Source organism: Cupressus sempervirens, chromosome 3 (assembly GCF_028749045.1).
Source record: "Cupressus sempervirens isolate cs-2001-9-10 chromosome 3, ASM2874904v1, whole genome shotgun sequence".
In the NCBI taxonomy this organism is placed as follows: Eukaryota; Viridiplantae; Streptophyta; class Pinopsida; order Cupressales; family Cupressaceae; genus Cupressus; species Cupressus sempervirens.
Window position 1 is genome coordinate 433,264,101 of NC_143120.1, and position 17,797 is coordinate 433,281,897.

General features: G+C 33.7%; 2 protein-coding genes across 2 annotated transcripts; both read left to right on the plus strand.

Annotated features, from left to right (window-relative positions):
* The first annotated feature begins 287 nt into the window (after nt 1–287).
* On the plus strand, nt 288–1,232 carry LOC149566880 (G-type lectin S-receptor-like serine/threonine-protein kinase B120). Its single transcript, XM_089816553.1, has 2 exons — nt 288–459; nt 862–1,232. The coding sequence occupies exons 1-2, from the start codon at nt 288–290 to the stop codon at nt 1,230–1,232; spliced, it is 543 nt and encodes a 180-aa protein (XP_089672679.1).
* A 27-nt stretch (nt 1,233–1,259) lies between these two features.
* Nucleotides 1,260–16,921, plus strand: LOC149566881 (G-type lectin S-receptor-like serine/threonine-protein kinase SD2-2). Its single transcript, XM_089816555.1, has 6 exons — nt 1,260–1,659; nt 1,721–2,013; nt 2,070–2,244; nt 2,343–2,557; nt 2,866–2,998; nt 16,860–16,921. The coding sequence occupies exons 1-6, from the start codon at nt 1,260–1,262 to the stop codon at nt 16,919–16,921; spliced, it is 1,278 nt and encodes a 425-aa protein (XP_089672681.1).
* Nucleotides 16,922–17,797: the final 876 nt, after the last annotated feature.

Here is a 17,797-nt window from a genome sequence, read left to right on the forward strand (position 1 = left end):
TGGTCTTCACAATATCAACTTTAACGTTGTAAAACTTGTCATCGGGCCATTAATTTCTACCTGCATATTTTTCCCTAGGACGACTGACTTTGTAAGTGCATCAAACTTAACTTGTCTACCACGGACTGCATCTCTGAACCCTTCAAAACGCAAGGCAGGACTCACGAGACGTGGCTTTTTGACACTAAACCATTTAATGCCCTCCTGGAATTGAAACTATACATCTAGAGGACTCTCTATCTTGCAAGTTCTCTTGGAAAGATATTTGTGGTAGAGGGACTTTAGCAATGGGAAAATTATTCCTATGCCTTATTTTTGCTGTAGTTATTGAAATTTCTCAATCCAAGAGTGATGGTGCTGCAGTTAAGGCTCAATATTCTATTTCATTGGGTGCCTTGCTTGCTGGAAATCAGACAATAATTGAGGGCCCATTTGGCAAGCAGAATACAAGTGGAATAGGCATATGTAAATTCCAATTTTTTTTAATTCTTCATTTGGATGCACCAAAATGGAATTGGAATACGAAGTAAAATAGGAATACGTATTCCAATTTTTGCCCAAAAATGGAGTTTTGCAATTCCACCCAAATAGGTGTTATTGGAATACGTATTCCTATTCCAGTTTTTTTAATTTTAGAAAACATAAATTTTGGGGTCCGTGAATTCCCATTAAATATTGGCTGAACCAAACAGCGAACAGGAATATGTAGCCCCATTTTCTATTCCAGAATACTTATTCCTATTCCCCTATTCCTATTCCCACAGCCAAACGAGAATTCAAAGACCGGTATATTTGAGTTGGGATTCTTCAGCCCCAATAGAAGCAACTGGTATATTGGCATCTAGTACACCCAAATTCCAGAGAAGACTTATGTTTGGGTCGCCAACAGAGAGACTCCTGCCAGAAATAGATCTGGCATTTTGATGCTCTCAAAAGATGGTAATTTGGTTCTGTTTCATGCATCAGGCAAATCTATTTGGCCGGTCAACACAACAAAAAAAGCGTCCAGGGCTGTATTATGTGATTCTGGTAATTTCTTAATGCTGAGTGATGACGATAAATCTGAAGCTGTTTGGCAGAGTTTCAAGAATCTTGCAGATACCTGGTTGCCAGGGATGGTGTTCGGTGGACATCATGAAAAGCTATTTTCATGGAAAAACTCAATGGATCCTGCTCCTGGGCTTTTTTTCTTTGGCATGGATCCATCTGGGACCGAACAATTTGAGCTCTGACGGAGCAACTCTGTACAGTATTGGGCGATGGGAATTTGGGATGGCAAAATCTTCAGTGGAGTTCCAGAAACGGATGTCAATCAATACCTGAATATTAAAGTTGAAAAGAATAGCTCTGGTTTGTTTCAAATTTATAGGTTGGTGCCTCCCTTCAATGCAATTGTACATTTTGTTCTGGCTCAATTCAGACAAGCGCAAATGCGTACATTCGATGGCAATAACTGGAGCACGATCTGGTCTGCGCCAGGTGATGGATGCACCGTATATGGGACTTGTGGTGCCTACAGAATCTGTGACTCAAGTAATCTTGATCTTTGCAGCTGCGTAGAAGGCTTCAGACCAAGAGACAATCAAGCTTGGCTCTCGGAAGACTGGGCATCAACTGGCTGTGTTCGAAAGACTCCATTGAGATGCAATGCCGTAAATGGTAGTATAGATAGATTCACCGACCTTAGTGTCATTTTGCCTCATGAATATCAACAATGAAGGATTGCCAGGAAGCCTGCCAACGCAACTGCTCATGCATCGCCTTTTCTTTCAATCCGCCTTCAGGGCCCTGCCAATTCTAGTCTGCAGATTTGCTCAATCTAAGCAACTTTACTTCATCGACAAGCAATTCAATCGTCTTTGTTCGGGTAGGTGCCTCTCCACTTTCAAACAAATGCAAAAGCACATGTATTGTGGGTGCTGCACTTGGTATCGTTGGTGCACTCAGCGTTGCTCTGGTCATCTCTGTAATTTTAATATGGCGGAGGCATATAAAGCTACAATCAATGGCCAGGCACGCAGATTTCTCGGACCCTTTTCTGAGAATGTTTACTTATAAGGAGTTGAAAGCTGCAACAAGGAATTTTAGGTGTACATTGGGGATGGAGGATTTGGGTTGGTGTTCAAAGGCTCTCTACCAGATGGTACAGCTATGGCCGTAAAAAAAAGGAAAGGTTCGAGACAAGGTTAGAAGCAATTCTGAGCAGAAATCAGTTCCCTGGGAAACGTACAGCATGTCAATTTGGTCAGGCTTTGCTGACTTTGGGTTGGCAAAGCTGATGGGTAGAGATTTTAGTCGTGTGCTGACGACTACCAGAGGAACAAATTAATACCTGGCTCCAGAGTGGATTTCTGATCTTCCCATCACTCCTAAGGTTGACGTCTACAATTTTGTTATGACTCTTTTGGAAATCATTTCTGGACGAAGAAATCTGGACTTGAATGTGCAAGATTCAAGTCTGTTTTATTTTCCTCCATTGGCTAGAACTAAAATTTACCAAGGGAACATGATAAATATTGTAGAGGAAGGTGTTGGAGACGAGGCAAACTTGGAAGAGGTAAGAAGAGCGTATTTATCAATTTCTCTATTTATCAATTTATCTATAGGGGGAGGGGGAGGTGCGGGCCATAAAATGGCTAGGGGGCTAGAGGGCTAGGGGCTCCCATAAAATTTTATAGTGGGGGCCATAGAATAGTAGGGGCCATGCTCCTTTAATAGTAGGGGTAGGGGCCCGGTGCAGTGGGAGGGAGAACTAGAATTGTTGTTGGTCCCTACCATGCCACTCGCTAAGGATTGCCACTAAGGACTTGCTCGACTAATGATTCGGAATGGGTCGTAGCATTGTTATGTATTCATGAGGACAAGGAAGTGAGGCCGAGCATGAGGCAAGTGGTGCAGATGCTGGAAGGAAAGAGGGAGCCACAAACTCTACAGATTCCAAGTGCTGAGCTTAGGCCAGCACATCAAAGTGACACAAGACGCTACAAAAATGACAATGGTACCTTAGATTAATGTAGTTATGACAAACCAATGACAGAAGCTAGAATAATATATTGAGAATAAAGGGGAGAATACATTTAAGATAAGTAATGCTTAAATGTTAGTCATCTATATCTTGTAAATCTACTTCAATTAATTAACACACACAACACACACACACACACGCATAAAGTTTTGATGACATCTATATAGTATTTATATTTTTCTAAATTTTAATATAAGAGATTATATTATAAATATTTTATTTATTATGAAATATTTATATTTTCATATATATAAATCAATTTTATACTAATAATTATACATATAATCTTAATTACTTTAATTTAAATAAATTAAAATAAAGATTTATTTATCTATCGAAAAATAATACTTTTAGTAATTATATATTCTATGTATTGTAATGCTTTTATGTACTAAGTCATTTTAAAATTCAGTAAATAAAGTTTGACATAGTGATCTATCATGTAATTTTTCATTTTCTATGTTAAACATTTTGACATTTAAAAAATTAAAATTCTAATTTCTTTTTCTATATATTATACAAATATTCTTGTTTTATCTATTAATTATTATTGTTTTTTAATTATAATTTACTTTGGTTGACAATTTTTTCTTTGCTTAAACTCTACTTTGATTGGAAACTCAATTTTTAACTATATCAAATGGTTTTTAGAAAGTTCATAATTATGTTGTTTTTATAATTTATATGTATTTTCTTCTATATTTTTATTTACATTTTATGTTTGAAATGTCATTGTGTTACTAATTGGCTTCAATAAAAACATCTATAATTATATACAATGATAGAATTAAAAGAAAATTATTGAATATTCACAACTAAAAACAATATTCAATATGTGAGGTTGTGTGTCGTAAATCTATTTAGTTTTGAAACACCTTTTAGCTTTGCGATAATAATATTGAGATATATGAGAAGTATCTTAATGCTTTTGTGAGAAGAAGGAAAGAGATATGTTATATGTCATTGCTACAAGAAAAAGTGTCCAAGATGAACTTAAAATAAAATTAAAGGAAGTGATTGACCATAGTAAGGATGATTAGAAAGACTTCAAACTCTCTATAGATGCTCTAAGAGGAACCAAAACATCAATCAGACCAAAGAAAATGATAGAGGCTATGTTTGGTTTAATGCTAAAGAGTTATGGTGATTTATTCCATGCCTAAAGCTTCAATCATATAGCCTTTGAAAGATTTAAGTAAGTATTGAAAGTCTATTAAGACCCTCATCATCTAGATGGTGACTACTTTGGTAATATTTTTTACACCTCATTTTTTTCTATTATTTTTTATTTTTTTAATCTTTGGGCTAATAGTTTTTTGGGTTGGTTTTTGTTAAGTAAAAATAGGTTTTAAAGGACTCGAAACCTTATACAAAGTATCAGGCAAAAACAACTAAGAAATCCCACAAGGAACTGTGCATCAACACTAAAACTACAAAACAAACTAGTACAAAAGCCTTAAAAAAATAAATAGGAAAATATAGCAAAAGGACAACACCCATATAGCTATAGGGTTTTTAGTATATCAACGGCTTGATTAAGAAGGATATTCACATTCACTACAAAGGCATTCAACTCTTTGATTTCTATCTTTCATCACCTCTATCTTCTTAGAATTAGGTCTAGTGCATTTACTAGGGCACTGATCCTCAGTCCTATCCCTAGAACCATGAATACTCCCCCAATCCAGTTTGTTCAATAGAGAATTGATGTTGTCCACATCAGTCTTCAATATGGAACAATTTTGGTCAGCTAGTTTTTAATAACCATTTCCATATTGTCAACTTTGTTTCCCATAGTATCCATCTTTTTCTACATATCCTTAATCAATTGTTTATTAGCCTCATTCTTCACTTCCACTGGTGGAACTCTCTTCATTAATTTTTTACTTCTTCCACATTACCAATAACCTCAGAGAGTCTATCTAGATGTTGACCAAGAGTCCTCTCCTCTCTAGTAGTCTTTCTAAGCTACTCAAAATCCCTTCTAATATCCTACATCTATTCCTTCATGGTGGAAATATCCTTTTTCATCACCCTTGGGTTACCCAAGGTCCCCTTCATATACCCTTGTTCCTCATAGTCCTTACTATGATTTAATGCAATCCACATCCATATCCATAGTATTTCTCTCAATATATTCTTCCTTGATTCTAATGTCATCATTCTTCCCTTGAAATTTCCCTTTCTTACCCCTCCGCTTCATTTGAATAAGAGGCTCATCATCAGATGGAATGTTCAAGGCTTTATCAGTCTTCTTCCCCTTGGTTCTGGTATCAATGCTAGTTTTGCCTTTGAAATTATTTTGTATAACCTTCTCAGAGTCCTCCTTAGAATCTATGTCCTTCTCATAATCCACATCCTTCCCCTTACTTTTCTTCATAGACAAGCTCCCTGGTGAGAGTTTCTTCCTCTTCTTGTCGATAATCTCTACCTCATCATCCTCATAACCCTCACCTTGATCACTCCCTTCAATATCACACTCTAGTGTTTTTTTTTTTACTAAAATAGCGCCTATCCACCCTTTTGGCTTTAAGGAGATTCATGGTCAGCACCATGAAACCCTCATGGCAAGCATGATCCCCATCAAGGTCATTCTAAATAGAAAAATGGTGTTATCCAATGTTTTCCTCAAATAGAAGGGGATACTAATTCTAACACTATGTTTGAAATGATTGACCAACATAAAATGGTGCCCAAAAATCTTGGTGAAATGGCCATCAAGGATAAGGTATTCAATCACAACAAACATCACAAATCTCCAAGGTCTTGAAAAGGAGTGTGGATTAAAATAGGAATTACCAATTTTCACGAACCTGTTTCTCTCCTTGCTAGTTTTCACAAACTCATCAAAAACCTGATCAGATAGCTTCCTATCCCTTTAGAAATTGATCACATCTATCTTGAGATCCATGGCTTCAACAATAATTTCCTTTGTAGCTTCTATTCTTTGGTTTCCTGCCAAGATACTACCATCCTTCTAAGTCTTGATAAACTGATAGGTAATAGCTAGGTTACTACCATTTAACTTCTCCATGAAGCCCATAAAATGCCCCTATTCAAGGATATCCCAAATTTTAGGCTTCTTCTTTCATTCCTTGTAGTTTGTGGGCTCAACCCTCATTTTTGGGTTGTTCTCACCCTGTGTTAGAATAGTTATTTTCTACCTATTGGTTGATTTTTAAGGGTTCAAACCTCCTCTCAATTTGTTTGATATAAAATAAAAATAATATGGATTATACCATATCTTGACTCCTACACAAATGATTAATAATTTTAAATACTTGAATTTCTAATATTTATATGAAGAGACATCCCTTAGATTTCTCAATGATATGGTGATTGTAGAAGAATTATGTACATATCCTTGGTGATTTTCCCTTATCATTTATTTTACTTTTCATAAGGTTATATATATATATATCTATATATATATATATATATATATATATATATATATATATATATATATATATATATATATATATATATATATATATATAGATATATATATATATATATATATATATATATATATATAGTCTTGTAATATGACTCCTTTTTATTTTTGCACATTCACTAGCTCTAGAATTCATTTATCACTCCAACACACTACTTTAATTTTGCATACTTTACAACTTCCCCTACCTCACTCAAAATGATATGGGAGGTCTTAACCTGGTTCAAGATACTACAATAGGGCCTTAACACTAACTTCAAGCCCTATATCTATTGAAATACTACAATGAGGAAACATCTCTATAACACATCAATGTGCATTCTCAAAAACCTCATGACTTATGATTGTTATAACCCATTGACATGCATTCTAGAAATTCTCACACATATTCATAAGAGCTTTCATAGAACTTCGTATTTTCCTCTAGTTCATTTTAATTATCAAAAACCCATAATCAAATTCATATGAATTACTGAAGTAAATTTATTTTTTTATCATTGAAGAGCACATATATTAAAAAATTAATTTTCATACCTAGATTTTTGGAAGTAAGAGGAGTTGAATAACTCTTTTATGATTCAAATTGATATCAAGTGTTGTTGAGTGCATGGCTCTAAAACTAAAGGATATGACATTTGTATTGTGTGGATGAATTTGGCATAATGGATAGCTACACAAATCTTGGATGTTATCAAAATACAATCAACCTTTAACTCATGATCTATAATGGATAAATATAGGAATACAAATTCATATAAAAGTCATCCATAAATTAATATATATATTATTATTTAGGAAACTCATTAGATCAAGCTCTAGACTCTTTTCTTTACATGTGCATCTATTCTATATGAATAAATCTTTATATTGAGAAAGTTAAACTTGGATAGGAAAATACCTAATAGAGTTCTAAAAGTTAGAAACATGTCAAAAGTAATAATTTAGCATCTATATTTGGTTCATGCCTATTTTCCTAGTGTCCATGCACTTGTACTTCTAATTATTCCTATGCTTGGAATAGGTTGATAATTTTTGCTAAGATATTCATGTTGAATGCATGGTTCTTCATGTGTATATAGACAAAACCCTTTCACATTATTGCTAAGAAGAAGAATTCACAAAAATATATAGAAGAGCTTGAGTCTTATAAGACCAAGTATGAATTCTTTTGTTTGATAAATCTAATTAGACTATGGAGCCATAAATGATAACATTTACTATACCCTACATCAAAAGAGAAAGATTGCCTCAAACTCGATAGATTTTATTCCTGGAACTTATGGATTTGAATCCACACAAAAATGACACAAGTTTAAATAATAAATCTAGATATAATTCATTCAAAAATTTAGAAGTGAGTCATTTACGATTGAATATGATCTAAATATAGCTAGCACACCACTTAATTATTTATTATTATCACTATTTATCACATAGTTAGGGATGTGTGTATTAATTCCCACTCTAGAAACATATCAAGATGAAAATGAATCACTGTTCATATGGTCTATATGATTAGGGATTTTTCCATGCTATTTAACATATTTATCTTTATTCATGTTTCAAAATTATAGTAGGAATTTAATATTTTTCACTTAAAACTTGAAGAAAATATTCTCCTAAGTCTAAGTTAGCTATATAACCATATAATCTATTTTGAATTTAGACTATTTTTTTTCCTTTCAACTATAATTTATTTTTAATGTGTGTCTTCTTTTTTGAAAAACCAAGTTGTACTTGTTGGAAATATACAATAGGCTAGGTTACTAAGAGGGGAGGGGTAAATCAGACACCAATAGAACTTAATCTTATTATACCAAACAATCCCTCATTTATATAGTAATTTTATTGCATGCATGAAATAATAAAAACATTAAAATATTTATAATAGATTGACACAAGATATGGTGACCTAGAAACCTTCTAAATAGAAAGTAAAACTAGGGTGCAGATGATAGACAAAAGCTTTAGTACTGCAGTATAAAGTTGGCTAGTTAAGGCTTACAATTGATCACTTGTAATGATCTACCCTATTAGTAGCAATAAGGACTCCTAGGTCCACCTTGTTAGAAAATTTACAAAACATAAAATGAAGTATGCACTTGGTAAAGAAATTTTCAAAATATTGTTAAGTCTACCTTTTGAAATGATTTAACTATTCCACCTATTAGGATGAACTAGTGGCTAATCTGTAATCTACAATTCTAGTTTTCTGGTTGAGATTTCTTTGAAGTGTAATGATCACCTTGCTATGATAAATAAATCTTTTCTACTCATTATACTTCTTGTAGCTTTCTCAATTTGCACTTTTGCTCTTATTTTTTCTCACACATATTATTTTTCATTTCGATGTGATACGATAAATTTTACATATACCAATCCAAATTACACTTCATTAAAGTTGGGTATAATACAAGTATCACCAAAATACACAAAGTTGGCTCAATTGTTGGCACTTAGGTTCTAATGATAAGCATGGTGAGGTTTTGATACTCGACAACCATTGTCAACACTCAACATCATCATGCTCTTGGTAGATGTAGAAGCTTGGTTGATACTAATCACTTCCAAGTAGTCTAAACTTGATAAGCACTGGTGACTTGACGAACTTGGCAAAACTTAGCATATAAAATGAATCACTTGGTTGACATTGCACTGCTCATTCAACACTAGCACTATGAGCTCAATATAAAATGAATCACTTGGTTGACATTTCTTGGCTTGGTCAACACTAGATTCACAATACTGATATTGCAAACTTGGTAGATATTGGAGACCATGGTTGATACTATGCAACTTGGTTAATACTAAGATACTAGGTTTACATTGTTACTTATCAACTCGATAGATACTGTTCATATGGTTTGATATGCCTTTTATGTAAGGACCAAAAAAGACCTCACCATAATTAAAGAAATAATACACAAATCATAATAGAACATAATATGCAATTTCTTAATCCTAATAGACATTTCCACCTCACCATTAGAGCATGGAGTGTAGAAGATATAAACAAAAACCATAGTTGAAAAATCAACCATCATGGAATTGAACACATAATCAAATGTTAATAGTAGTTAATCTATAAAGAAATTTGAGACCATAAAATTTATCCAATGACTTAGACCTACACGTCATACATCATCTAATGTTAGATAAAATTTACTATCTAATTCATAACTGTTCCACATCTTTTAAAACTATTATAAATGGTTCAAATTAATCTACTTTAAATAATCACATATGACTACATGGTATCTCATCTATCAATCAGCTTCAAGGCATTTTAACATGCTACTTCCATACTAGTCTTGGATGGAATTAATCACCACATACAGTCAATGCAGGAAATTAATAAGAACTTGATACGGACATAGTGCTAAGATCCATAAAGAGACAAGGGTGTCATTCCTAACCAATCTAATAAAGATTTAGAAAATTAATGACACAAATTCAAAGGAATTGTCATATCCAACAAAGGTACTCCTACCAAAGATTATAACCTAATCCCCTGTTGTATATCATTTTACAATAATGACCATGGTAATCATTTCAGATACAACAACTATGGAAAATATTTCTCATACAACAGCTATGGAAAAACATTTTACATAGATGAATAGTAACAAAAACAACAAGAAACCACATTACTTGCATATTTTCTCATATAAATTAAAAGGTCAAACAAGTATTTAATGATTTTTATTAATGAGAAATGGAACCTATGAATTAATGCTAGCTTATTTGCCTTGACATGCTCCCTTCATCCTCCAAGCCTCTTCACTATTACCCAATCTCTAGCCACTAGTCCTTTAATCCTTGTGTGAGCATTCTATCACTAGAAGGATGAGTTTTGAGCCAGGTAGAAGTTAAAATATTGTTTCCTAAAGCTTCCTTTGCAACAAGGCCTCCTCCACCACCCCCAAATTGCGGAGGAACAAATAGGACAGAATATGCACCCAAAATTCTGGCTGTGGGCAAAGAAATAGCTCTCAACAGTAGTAAACTCATTAGTTTTCTTTTTCCCATATCAAGGACCTGACTAAAAGTGATATTTGTAGCTTAGTATACAACTTTAGCCATCTCTTTCCTATTACCCCCATATACTTGCCAATGCTTCTTCAACCCCGATGGAGTGAAAGATCCAGTGTTGGAAGAGCATAACTACTTGTTGATGGAAGATGGAATTTTTTTAGCTGAAGTAATGGTGCTGCCATGTTTGCTAAACTCTGTTTTGACCTCAAAATTGGTAAAGCAGATTGTAGGATATGAAGATAGTCTTCAAAGAGATTAGATGATGATAAGTTACTTTTTTTGTCCATAGAATGTGTCCACCACACATCAAATAACTTCTCTTCCCAAATCAAAAGATAAGAAGTGCTCTCTTTATGTCCTTCAAGAAAATTCCCTATTCTATTTTTCATTTCTAAATTTCATAACTGACCTCCCCTTGTTTTCCACAAAATTCCCCTTCTTAAAGAATGTTTTCCCCAATTCATAGTCAAACTGTCAAGGTGAGATGAGGTAAGTTTACATTTCATTAATTCAAAAATGGTTGCAAGAATTAGATTCCCTCATCTATGTGGCAATTAGAATGCCAATTTATTTGGCAAGGAAAGTTGGGTTATGACACAACCTAACCCTTTTCACTTTCTTTTTTTTTCTAAGATCTTCATGATTTCTTGGTGAATTCCTTCTTCAACTATGGGATAAGAGGAAAGAATCCACAAGAGCCATGTCAATGAATTAGATGACATTTTTGTGGATGCCAAAATGAAATTAACAATCATATCTCTTAGAAATTGATCTAATTTGTCCTTAGTATCTATTGATTTGCCAAAAGTTGCAATGAATCTAGAAAGAAGATCATCTCTAACCACCCCATGGCTTTTCTTACTTCGAATAATACCCATTGTAAATTTGTCCACAACACTGATTGCTTCACGTAGGCACCTCTCAGACCCAATATTGAGAGACCTCTTAATTTTAAAAGGAAATGGCATGTTGTAGAAGAATCTCCCAACACTTAGTTCATAAAGATCAATGATTTCATGCTTCTAGTGATGTCAATTGATATCATCATAGAGGCCAACTCTTAGACTATTGGATTCAGCCATAGATTGAGTAGCTTAATGATGTCCTAGACTAGGTTAGTATTGTCTCCACATGTTGTTGATAATGGTGTGAGTTCATCATCAGTGAGAACATCGCATGTTTGTATGCCCCAGACTTTCACTAAGTATAAGAATTATGTTTTGGTCCCATGAGTGATTCTAAATATAAGTTTATATTTGGGGAGGAGGATTCAATACACACAACTACAATGACTATAGACCTTGACATGAGAGAGGTGGAGAGGCATGTAGAGCCATGAACTCCTTTTTTGTGGTGGGTGTAAAAATTCTTTTGTTATGAAATAGTTGATTTAGAATAAATCTTTATAGTTGAATAATTTTAGCAACTATGCACTTATACATGTATGTGATCTTCATTCATGTTTAGTTGATGATTGTGGAGGAGCTCATAAAGGTCAATGATGTCATGCTTTCAGTGATTTCATTTGGTCCTAAGACATCTACAGTACATTATATTGTGTTGTCATTTCATTTCTATTTGATAATTGAACATACATGGTTTCTCATCTTTATTTTCTCTTGTAGGTATCGTGTGTCAATGGAGGGCAATGTGTGAGGGGTGAGCCTATATCATCTTAAAATGGATGCACTTTCCTTTTAAGACCATTAAGCTCCCTTTTCTTCATGATTCCCTCTTTGAACCATGAATATGCTCATGCTTTCTCTTATTTTCCTCCTTTTCCTCTTCTCTCTTCTATCTTTCCACTTTATCTCTCTGGCATCTTCCTTGCCTCTCTATGGCACCCATGACCTGTCCTCCTAAACAAGGTAGACCTAAGTTGACCTAGTGTTGGCTAGGTTGAACCAGGTTGACTTAGTCACTAGTAGTTTTGGATCTTAGGGCAAGAAATTCCTTGCGGTTTGATTAATTTATAACTATTACCTAGTCGGCTTGTATTGTTTTCCCACTCAAAAAATCGTTTATAAGGAGACTTGGAGACCTCATTTTAAAATATATCAAGAATCTTATTCATATCTCATCTCAAATGATTCAATATATTTTTCTCTAGAGAATATTTATATCTTTTATATTTGTGGAATTCAAACATTTATCAAGCATTCAAGTGGATTCCTATCTAGCATTGGAAAATCCTTTGTGAGAATTTGCTCTACAAGATCCACTGTATTGCTGGCCATCAAGGGAGAAGATCCACATTGAAGGAATCATATTCTTCATTGATGCACATTCATATCCATGATACCATGAAATATTTATGATAGATCTATTACAAACTATGGGGATATCTATGTTAATTAAAGATCTATAGTACATATACATTACATACACATAGGCAAGGTGAGTCCTAACATTTATCTTTTTCTTTATAGTCCTTTATATTTACATTTATCATTTATAGTTAATTCCTTAACCCAAGGCTTGACCAAGGAAATCCCTCATCAAACCCCAACCCTAAAACCTTTCTTTTTCTATGGTGATTTGAAGGTTGGGAGCGAAAAGAATTATAGATCTGGAACTTCCAATTCACAAGCAAACTAGAGTTGTTAGTTTTGGAGTCATGGACTACATCAACCTGGTTGTAGGATGTCCTTCCATATTGACCTAGTCCTCTAGTCTAATATTTCATGGAGATTTATAATTTTTTTCCTTTCAATGTTTCATTCCAAGGTGCATGAACAAAAGTTTAGAAATGATTGTGATCTGAAAGTTATTGAGAAAAAACACATCTTCCTCTATGCATTTTAAGGCAAGTCTTTTATATTTCATTTCTTTTATATCTTTAACCTAGAATTACATATTAATTGGGCTTATTGTATTCACATAGCATCTATATTTGCATTTCCTAAGCAATTAGTTCAATTTCAGTTTCACATCACTAGTACAAAAATAATAATATGTGACTAAAACAACCACTAAAAATTGTATACATATGACTAAAATTAGTCAGGTGTCTAATTAATAGTAGTTAATATCCAGTCATTTATAACACTACTAAATATACTAGTAAGCAATTTTAGTCACTGATTTTGATATGTGACTAAAATCACTTAGTAGTAGTATATTTTAGTCACAGATCAAAATCAGTGACTAAAATTGCTTAGTAGTATATTTAGTAGTGTTATAAATGACTGGATATTAACTATTACTAGTCACCTGACTAAGTTTAGTCACTGATTTTGATTGTTGATTTAGTCACACATTTAGTCATATAATTAGTAGTATATTTAATCACATATTTAGTCATAAATTTGAAAGTTTATTTACTCATATATTTAGTGTTATATGTAACGATCTATTTGGTCACATAATTAGTATATTTAGTATCATATTTAGTAGTATATTTAGTTATAATAGGTTATGTATAGCATTAAGAGTTCCAAAGTTAGATGACTTGAAGTTGTTTTCAATCCCATCTTTCATTATATCAAGTATTACAAGGAGTGCACTAGAATTTGTGCCTTTCTCAGATAGTTTAGCTTGTAATATCTGCATAGTCAAGTGTTTGCATTCAGGTGCAAACATTGATATTCCACTTATGATTTTAAGTATTTCCTTAAATTTTGATGTAACAGCACCAAGGTCATGCATCAAACATGCAGTTGCAGTCACAGATTCTACATCCACCCTTTGACCATGTAGTTACACAAAATAAATGCTTTTTAAAAAAGGTAAGAATAGATGAAAAAAATAGATTATAAAGTATTTTTTCATTTCAAAATAAAAGGTTGACTACTAAGCCCACATGACATTGCACACAGATAAGAAACAAAAGAGTTTATTTTTAGAAGTAATAGTAGCCAAAAGGAAGTAAGTGAAAATGTATCAAGAAAACTAAAACAATAATTTCTTATATAGGAAAATTCAAAATAGATGATGTTTCATCATATTGGCCACTTCATAAGAGCCATAAGATGCATTACTTAGGCTAGCTAATAAAACTAAAATCATTAAAGAAAGAGTAACTATACTTGTTTTTCCATATGTCGGCAATTGCTCCCATCTCCCTTGTGAAGTATTGAAGAACACAAACTAAAGGCATCATAAAAGGGTTTATAAAACATTTCTACCCCTTATCAAGAATATTACCAATAGAAAGTGTAAAACTTATGATTGAACTAGTTAAGCTTGTCTCAAGTGATTTTGAGGTGCAATTGATGTTAAAAGATGTTTCTCTATCAATTATTCAAACTTGGAATGGTATCTTAATATCATATGTTGTATGCATGGTATCAATGGGAAATGCATCAAACACAATTTTAAATATTGTGCAAAATGACTTTCCTATACCCAATAGCTTGTTGTTAAAACAAGGCCTGAGTAACTGCAAAACAACAGTAAAAGATAACTACAAGTAAATAACATTCAAAATTAAAGTTTAATGTGTAGAAAGTTTGTAGTTTCAAAATATTTGATTTGTTTGCACATAGTTGAGTTATCTGTGACACATTCTTTTAAATGAATAGATGTGGTTTCTTCTATAACACCTTATTCATGACATCAAGTCCTTGTGCTAAAGCTATTAAGGGATCTATACTTTTCCTTGAAGGTTGTAATTTGCTATGTAATTTTTCCAAATTATTATAATTTATATAAGTATTAGGCCAAGCTTGTAATTCCTAAGATAGGAGCCATATTTTGTAGACATTTCTTTGTCCTTAGGCTCAGTTACTAGTGCAACCTAGATGTTATTACACAAAATAGCATTTAGATGCCACAGATTAGTGGTTATCTATGAAATATGTATACAACACTCATTTTTTCCCAAAATAAATGTGGCATAATATATTCAAATTTAACATAATACTATACCCTTGAGTCTACCTTAGATTTTTGAGAATAATACTCTATACAAGCATAACCATAGTATTTCAAAGTCTCTGTAAATCACATTTAATTGAATCATACAAGACTATAACATACTAACCACTACTACTACATAAATGAATAATGAAAAAAGAAAGCATGACCATGTGCTTTTGGGGCTACATTTCCATTTATAAAAAATAAAATAAGCATACAATCATCTATAACATATTTGTTTAAAACCAACCAAATACAATGAGCAAACACGAATAATGCAAAAACCTCAATCATGTAAAATCTTTTAAGAACATATAGTCAATATGAGTTATGACCAAGAAGATATAATGTATATCAAATAGAACCCCTACTTTAGTTTTATCATGTCTTAGATAGTTTAGAAAACACTTGACAAGCCTCTTGGTCTTTTTGACCTGCCTTACTTGAACAAGATCTATTCTAAAGGTTGTATAACTTAGTCTGCATATCAAACATAGACTCGTATTCTATCTACATATTCAAACATCAATTCTCTAGTATTTATGTGCATGTTGTATATATTCATCTCTACTATTATTCTACTTTCAATTCTATAGTATTCATGTGTGTATTGTATATATTCATGTTAGCTATGCATGCTATATATATTCATGTCTACTATTATTTACTTTCAATTCCATAGTATTCATGTGCCTTCTATATATACTCATACTTTGTTTCTTTCTTTTTCTCAAGAAAGCTACATCTTTTGTCTTAATGTTGTAGTCCTATGACTATCTTCCAGATGAAACTTGCATGGCTTAAATTTTCTATGTGGATGATACAATTTGTCCTTTGGTTTATAGAAATTGTCCCTTTTCATAATGGGATCCTCATAGATAAACACTAAAATGTGAATCTCAATCAGTTGACCTTGGAATTAACTCCAACCTAATGCTAAATAAGAGAGAAAATCTTGTTTATCAATTTTCAATACAATGTTCAACATACTTCAAACAATTGATTAATGGTTCTAGTACAGGAGACATGGCTACTCAATTTCAGTAGGTTAATATGATCAAATCACTTGAATTTAAATTTTCCAAATTTCCCAAATTTAATTTATTTCTTTTGTTAATAACTACTTACTTGTGATGCCTGAATGTCGGTCAACATTGCAACACCAAACACAGGGAGAATGGCCATGATTAAAAATCCTAATGCACTAGGATGTTGAGCTACTAAATGGTTCATCCATGGCTTAAAAAAGGAAGGAGAACTTTGATCTATCACTAGTCCTATGTTTTCAAATAAATATTATAATTACAAATCATCTAAACCTTAAACATGATCAACGATAAAAGTAAAGTTGTAAATCGGTCTTAATTTTTGTTATCATTTGTTCACCCGCCAAAGGTTCAAATTTCAAATGTTTGGCTCATCCAACGGCTAATTCCAAAGATAATACTATTTTAATGCCAATCCTTATGATTTTTTTTGCAGGCTGCAAGTTTGTAATCGTCAGATCCGATGAAGATCTACAGTTGGCGCTATCTTGCCATTGAAAGCTACATGAGATTTATGTTCGCGACATGGTGCCCTTTCACCACGTGTCTGGTGGGTCCAACGAGCCGGGAAACCTATTTTTGTGGGTTGGAAAAGTTCCACGGCACCGTGGGCACTATGTCACTATCGTATGTTGGCTGAAAAATCTTCATAGCAACATAGCGCTTGACGGAAAGGTTTTCACGGCAGGCAGGTTGTGTCACCGAGAAAGTGTCGGTAGACAGTCAATTTTCATGGGCCAAAAAGTTCAAAAGGTGGCAAGGTGCCATATCATCATTGGAAAACCCACGAGTTTTTCAATAGTGACATAGCGCTCGGCCGGCCAGAGGTTATTTCTACGGTGAGTCCCAGTGTCAACGGCAACGTTCGCAGCAACAGAAGAGATCAACAGCAAGAGCTTCAGGCAGGTGGTTGGGTCCCATTTTCTACCTCATCTGCCCAGTTGGCGGAGTCTGGTGCCATGGTGGAGAATCATTGGAAGACACGTGCAAATCAAAGGACATGTCATCAGTTGGGTGCTATGGTGCTATGGGGAATCAGCCTCGATTTCCTCATAGCTACATAGCACCTTGTTGACATGTGGCCGCTCTGTGGGGGTCAAAGTCTTGAGTCTTTCAGGTGGTGCTTCGTTAGTCCAATGGGGAATAGCCACATATGCCAGGTCAGAATATAGTCAACGCATGGGACCAGATCCTCAACGCAGCCAATGCAGTAAAAGGTTAACTTCTCCACCATCGAATCTATAGAGATCAACGGCAGACGCCATGGCACTATGGATAAGCCGCACGATCTTTACCATAGCGACATGGCACCCTGATGAAACGTGTCTGGTGGGTCTAGGTTTGGAGGTGTAGGAAACATAGATGGTTGGCACA

What these genes read in the sequence shown, in the direction of transcription:
- LOC149566880 (XM_089816553.1), top strand. Translation starts at nt 288, where the DNA reads ATGGGAAAATTATTCCTATGCCTTATTTTTGCTGTAGTTATTGAAATT. An exon ending in GCAGAATACAAGTGGAATAG is followed by an intron (nt 460 to 861) that starts GCATATGTAAAT and finishes CCCAAATTCCAG; the next exon opens with AGAAGACTTATGTTTGGGTC.
- LOC149566881 (XM_089816555.1), top strand. Translation starts at nt 1,260, where the DNA reads ATGGGAATTTGGGATGGCAAAATCTTCAGTGGAGTTCCAGAAACGGAT. An exon ending in AAGCTACAATCAATGGCCAG is followed by an intron (nt 2,014 to 2,069) that starts GCACGCAGATTT and finishes AGGAGTTGAAAG; the next exon opens with CTGCAACAAGGAATTTTAGG. An exon ending in ACGAGGCAAACTTGGAAGAG is followed by an intron (nt 2,558 to 2,865) that starts GTAAGAAGAGCG and finishes CATGAGGACAAG; the next exon opens with GAAGTGAGGCCGAGCATGAG.